This window comes from Equus asinus, chromosome X (assembly GCF_041296235.1).
Source record: "Equus asinus isolate D_3611 breed Donkey chromosome X, EquAss-T2T_v2, whole genome shotgun sequence".
Taxonomy (NCBI): Eukaryota; Metazoa; Chordata; class Mammalia; order Perissodactyla; family Equidae; genus Equus; species Equus asinus.
This window is the reverse complement of record NC_091820.1, coordinates 47,206,065-47,211,863: the sequence shown is the minus strand read 5'-3', so window position 1 is coordinate 47,211,863 and position 5,799 is coordinate 47,206,065. Positions and strand designations below refer to the sequence as shown.

The 5,799-nt window shown below is 51.0% G+C and overlaps 1 protein-coding gene across 2 annotated transcripts; it reads left to right on the top strand.

Moving 5' to 3' along the window:
- The first annotated feature begins 538 nt into the window (after window positions 1-538).
- On the top strand, window positions 539-3,445 carry MID1IP1 (MID1 interacting protein 1). 2 transcript variants are annotated; one of them, XM_014853047.3, is made up of 2 exons: window positions 539-1,368; window positions 1,623-3,445. In XM_014853047.3, the coding sequence occupies exon 2, from the start codon at window positions 1,871-1,873 to the stop codon at window positions 2,417-2,419; it is 549 nt and encodes a 182-aa protein (XP_014708533.1). In that variant the 5' UTR covers window positions 539-1,368; window positions 1,623-1,870; the 3' UTR covers window positions 2,420-3,445. The 2 variants fall into 2 exon arrangements, with proteins under 2 accessions (XP_014708533.1, XP_014708532.1); XM_014853046.3 differs by having other exon boundaries at window positions 1,069-1,397.
- Window positions 3,446-5,799: the final 2,354 nt, after the last annotated feature.

Sequence of the window (5,799 nt, the reverse complement as noted above, 5' to 3'; positions counted from 1 at the left end):
CCTGAAAGGTTTTAGAGAAAAGGGATTTAAAATTAGAAACTTGAGCCTTATCGAACAATCCCTCCAGCCTGCTGGTGAAGACTGGCTGATGAAGGAGATGGCAAGGAAAGTGAGATGGTAAAAGAAAATCCAAAATGAAAACGGGCTGTCGTTTGGAGTCCCAAAGTGAAATTTAAGGTGCAAGGCTCTCAAAAGTTAAATCCAGTGATTTGGTACACAGCTTAGGCTCTATTAAATGACCTTGTGTTTAAAGAACTATCTTTGGAAGGCAACATTTCAACTCCCCCCCCCCAAGTTATTAGACACCTCCCCAGTTTTCTGTTAAACAATGAAAGACACCCAACAGCAGACCTAACTTCTGTCACCCTCTCCTGGCCCTTTGGCAACCAAAAAGCGATATGGCCGGCTCTCCAGCATCTCTGAGTAGCGGGACAAAAGTCAGGAATTTGGCTAGTTCTCCCCATTGCCACATGTGATCTCTTGGAAAAATGTGCAGATCCAATGATAGATCGCTCTTCACCCTGGCAGCAGCCATTACAGGAAAGATTAGGAAGGACCTCGCCAAGAGGGAGGCAAAGCCTCTGAGATCCTCTTCCCCCAGCAGCCAGCCAAGGCCAGGGCCACGGTGGGAGCACCATGCGTCCACGTGCACCCCGCGTGCCCAGCCGCCGTTCTTATGTAAGAGCCCCGGGATAGAGTTGCGGCTGCTGCGGGTCCCTCTTTCCCGACGGCTAATAATAAAGCGGGTCGGTAGTTTCCGGGACGCGGCCCATATAGATGTGGGGTTGGGCGGGGGGCTCACTTGGCAACCGGGGCGCGTGCATTTCGGTCATCCGACCGGGGAGCGTGTGCAAGGCTCACCCAGCCCCCGCTCGCCAGCCCGCCCTCTCGCCGGTCCGACGCCGGCGCCTTCTTAACCCGCGCGGTGCCGTGCCCTGCCCCACTCAGCCCGCTCTGCGCCTGGCGCTGGCGGGGTGCGGCTGCTCCTTCCCTCCTCGGCCCTGCCCTGTCTCTGCGCCCTCCCTCCGCCCGGGTATCAGGCGAGAGGCGGAGCTGGCCCGGCGCGCCCCTCCCCCGCTGTAGAAAGGGCCATGAGAGTGTTACTCGCGGTCATCCGGGCTTGGGCCTTTTATCTTGGCGCTGCTGGGGAGGCGGGAGGAGGAGACACCGGGGGTGGCCCTGAGCGTCGGCGACACCTTTCCGGGGCTCTATAAATTGAGCACCTGGGATGGGTAAGGGGCCAAAGCCACCACCGCCTCCCGCAGTCACAGTCCGGCCACTGACCTCAGCATCGCCAGCAGGCAGCGGCCGCCAGCAGCGGGAACGCTGAGCTACCCAGCAGCAGGGGATCTCGAGGCGCCAGAGGAGGTGGGTGCCTCCTCCCCATCTCTGCCCCGGTCAGTGTGGGTGGTTGAACTCAGGCTTTTTGGAGGGCGACCGGGGTAGGGAGCACCCCTTCCTTCTCTCCGCGGCCCTCGGCGGACGAGGAGGTGGGACCACCCGGGGAGCCACCCGAGCGCCATCCGAGGCGAGCGGGAACCGGGGAGGGAGGCGCGCGCGGGCGGGGGCGCTGGGCACCCTAGCCGGGTGAATGATCTCTTTCGTCCCCGTCTCCCAACCAGGCCAGGGCTCGACCCACGGACCACGCGCCGCCATCGCGAGCTTCCGGACGCCCAAGCCAGGGGAAGCCGCGCATCCCGTAGGGCCGGGCTGCGAGCGAGACTAGAGTTGGTGAGGGCGGAAGAAGAGCGGGGAATCCCGCCGCACCGGCTATAGCCAGGCCCCCAGCGCGTGAAGGCGGACACTCCCTCGCCCCAGCCGGCCAGCCCGTGCCTCTGCGTCCCTGTGCTTCGGCGCCCGCGCGGCCACCATGATGCAAATCTGCGACACCTACAACCAGAAGCACTCGCTCTTTAACGCCATGAACCGCTTCATCGGTGCCGTGAACAACATGGACCAGACGGTGATGGTGCCCAGCCTGCTGCGCGACGTGCCCCTGGCCGAGCCCGGGCTGGATAACGACGTCAGCGTGGAGGTAGGCGGCAGTGGCGGCTGCCTGGAGGAGCGCACGCCCCCGGCCCCCAGTCCCGGCAGCGCCAATGGCAGCTTTTTCGCGCCCTCCCGGGACATGTACAGCCACTACATGCTGCTCAAGTCCATCCGCAACGACATCGAGTGGGGGGTCCTTCACCAGCCGCCGCCGGCGGGGAGCGAGGAGGGCAGCACCTGGAAGTCCAAGGACATCCTGGTGGACCTGAGCCACCTGGAGGGCGCGGACACCGGCGAGGAGGACCTGGAACAGCAGTTCCACTACCACCTGCGCGGGCTGCACACTGTGCTCTCCAAACTCACGCGCAAAGCCAACATCCTCACTAACAGATACAAGCAGGAGATCGGCTTCAGCAATTGGGGCCACTGAGGCGGGACGCCCGCGGGCTGCCCCGCACCCTTCCCGGCCCCACCTCTCACCCTCTCTTTCCTCAGAGCTGTTTCTTTCTGGCTGTAGAGCACTATGGGCGGACTGCGAAGTTGGGGGGCTGCGTACGTGCAGGGGGCGCGGCGGGGCTGCATGGAAGCGGGGACCTCTTTTGGAAGAGCAGAGCAAAGTGGTGGCGGAAGAGAGGGGGCTCAAGGATCTCCCTCCGGCGGGGTGGGGGCGGGGCGTGGCGGCTGTGTTCTAACCTGGTGGGAATGGGACTGAGCTGACGCCCTGCCTTCAGCCTGTGCCTTTCCCGGACTTTTTTTTTCTGTTCTTTCGGAGGAGAAGGGGCCATGCCTGGGCGCGGCGCTGGGTTGCCACACTTGGGAGCGCCGCCGGAGCTGGGCGCTGGGAAGGCGGGGCGCGCAGGCTCCTGCCGCCCTGCCGTTGGGCTGGCGGAGGCCGCAGCGTTGCTAGGATTGCATCAGTTTTCCTGTTTGCACTACTTCTTTTTGTAACAGTGGCCCTTTCTTAAGTATTTCGAATCTCCTCCTTGCTCTGAAACTTGAGCGATTCCATTGTGATAAGCGCACAAACAGCACCGACTGTCGGTAACCGGTACTACTTTATTAATGATTTTCTGTTACACTGTATAGTTGTCCTGTGGCACCCCTACCCCATCCCTTTCTCGCCACCCTTGCTCCCACCCCACCGTGTGTAAGTTGGCACTGTGCCAGCTTGCACGAAGCTTGCCACTCCGCCAGTGAAAACAATAACATTATTATGAGAAAGTGGACTTATCTGAAATGGAACTAACTGACATTCTATCCGTGTGGGACATAGAATGATGAAGGGTTCCACTGTTGTTATATGTCTTAAATTTATTTAAAACTTTTTTAATCCAGATGTAGACTATATTCTAAAAAATAAAAAAAGCAAATGTGTTCACGAAACTCCATAAAAGTTTGTTCCTCTTTAATCCGCCAGTGGATGGCTTAGTCGTTAAATAAAAATAAATTTAAATGATTTCTTTAGCAAAAGTAAATTTTCTTTTCCCTCTGGTATCCCACCATAGTGGATAATCAACTCTGTAAGTATTCAGTTTTGTTTGGGAAGTAACTACTGACAAGATTCACTTCCAAGCATTTTATTTCTAATTCAGTACCAGGGTGGGCCCATACATCTCCACAAAAGTACATAAATATTCGAAGTATTTGGGAGGGTACGTATATTATATTTTCCAACCAAGTTGACCAGCTTATTGGAGTACTTAATTAACATTTTGAATTTTTTAAGAACCTCAAGCGCAAAATGAAGTGTTTGGAGGCATAAAAATTTATTTTATCGGTGGGAATTTCTCTTGGCTTCAGAGTAGTGAAGAATTAGAAAAAGAAACACCAGCTAACACTAGTGCAACTACCTTGCAGGTTTTATTTACCAGTATTTTGTGTTGATCTTAGGGGATACTCCTTAAATGTGTTAGAACATGTGCTTTCTTGGGCTGGTGGCACTGGCCAAGCACGTTGCTTTGTGTTTTCTTTATTTCATTATTTGTTTAGGGAGAGTAAGTGTTAGATCAACTTCAGTTTTTAATCTTGAAGTCAAGAGACATCTCTAAGGCCAGAGAACTTGAATTTAAAATACATATAACTTTGCAGTTAAAAAAAAAAGGCAAAGAGTTTTTCGTGGTGTGGGCAGCTCGAGTGTATTATCAGCTTTTAACAGCAGTGAAAAAATGGGGAAGTGTCAAGATTGGGGTGCCTACCGTTGCCAGAGAAGTTAATCGTTATTATGTGACGATAAGCTGGGCAGCACTAAAAGTAAGGTATACAGCCTCTTGCTTTGGATCCCCTTTAAAATATCAAAGTACAAGCAAAAAACACAAAGAAAGGAAACTGCAGAAAGCACGTGGTAGAAAGAAACACCAAGACCTTGAGCCAGAAAGTTGTGTGTTCAAATCCTGCTGTGACTCCTTGTTAATTGCGAGCATTTAACCCCCCAAGCTTGTTGCCACATTTGAAATTAGGCATAACAACTACAAGGCTTGCTTCAATGGAGTTGCAGTGAGAATTAAATGAGATGATACACAGAATGTCTGAGGCTTAGAAGTTTCTTTAGGCACTACTGAAAGGCCTTGCAAGTTTCTCTCTGTCTGGGGCTCTATCTAAATTTGGGTTGGGATCGCCATGCCCTGCTTGCCTTTCTCCAGGAATATATGAAGCTTAGGACAATATGTCCACTTTAAGGAAAAGCGTAATTTCAGTCACATCCATGAAACAACAGGTAAACTATTTCCTTTCTCAAAGTCTCAAGGGAGAACCTAAATTAAAACCCAAGCGTCATAATTTGTAGGTGACGCGAGAATTTTATGAGATGGTAACTGCAATTTGTTTTCAGAATATTCTTGTGGTATATGGAATACAGAAAAGCAGATGTTGATAGTGAAACTAAACTGTAAATAAAGAATTATCCATTTTCACTTTATTTTTGAAAATATTACTTCATGTAAGAGTATTTTTATATATAAATGGTGATTCTGACCTAGGAGTAATGATGATTACCATCAAAGAGGACTGGATTTTTCTATGAACCGATAAGGTTTTCCAGGGCCCAGGAAGTCCTATTCCACTGACAGTAACTACTCTTTTATTCAAGACTAGTTTATGAAACAAAAGGAGGTCCACTCCCCAACAGGTTCACCTGTTAAAACTTCTCAAGCTAGTTAAAATTTTGCTTAACTTTTGAGATAAAATGATAAGGGACTTCCTATTTTCAGAGGGTCTTTCCTGAGGAAGCTCAAATTGCTTTATAGATTTTAAAAGTTGCCAACATTGTGTGGCCCCTCCCTCCAAGAGCTCTCGGGGCTCCTGGTTGTCTGACGGGGCCTGTCTCCATGGCAGTTTGTGACTGAAGGGACAGACAGATGAACCGGGCCAAAAGGAATAGCTTGGATTGGAATTGATTACCCTGCAGATATTTACATTTGATAAGAATTTTCTACATCAAAACCTCACAGCGAAGGCCTCTAAAAACAGCTTTCTGCTTTGCTCACATTGAGTTTTTCGTGTTGTACATTTACAGTGTTCCTTAGTGGTCTGGCCTAATTTACTCTTTCTCTGAACCTGAACCCAATTGTTAGAGAGCACGTCACGGCAGCTGGGAGTGTTATTCTTGGGACTAACTTCAAAACGAGTCTACTATTAACAATTTTTTTTTTAAATGAACCTTATTGTCATTTGCATATGCCTCATCGTGTCCCCTTAGTTTTAGTTACTGAACAAAAATCGTTTGGGAAATTGCGTCTCCGCTCCTCCTTCTCCTGACTTCTCTTAATTTGTGGTTCCCAGATGTTTGCAAATTCGACACAGTTCCGGTGGATT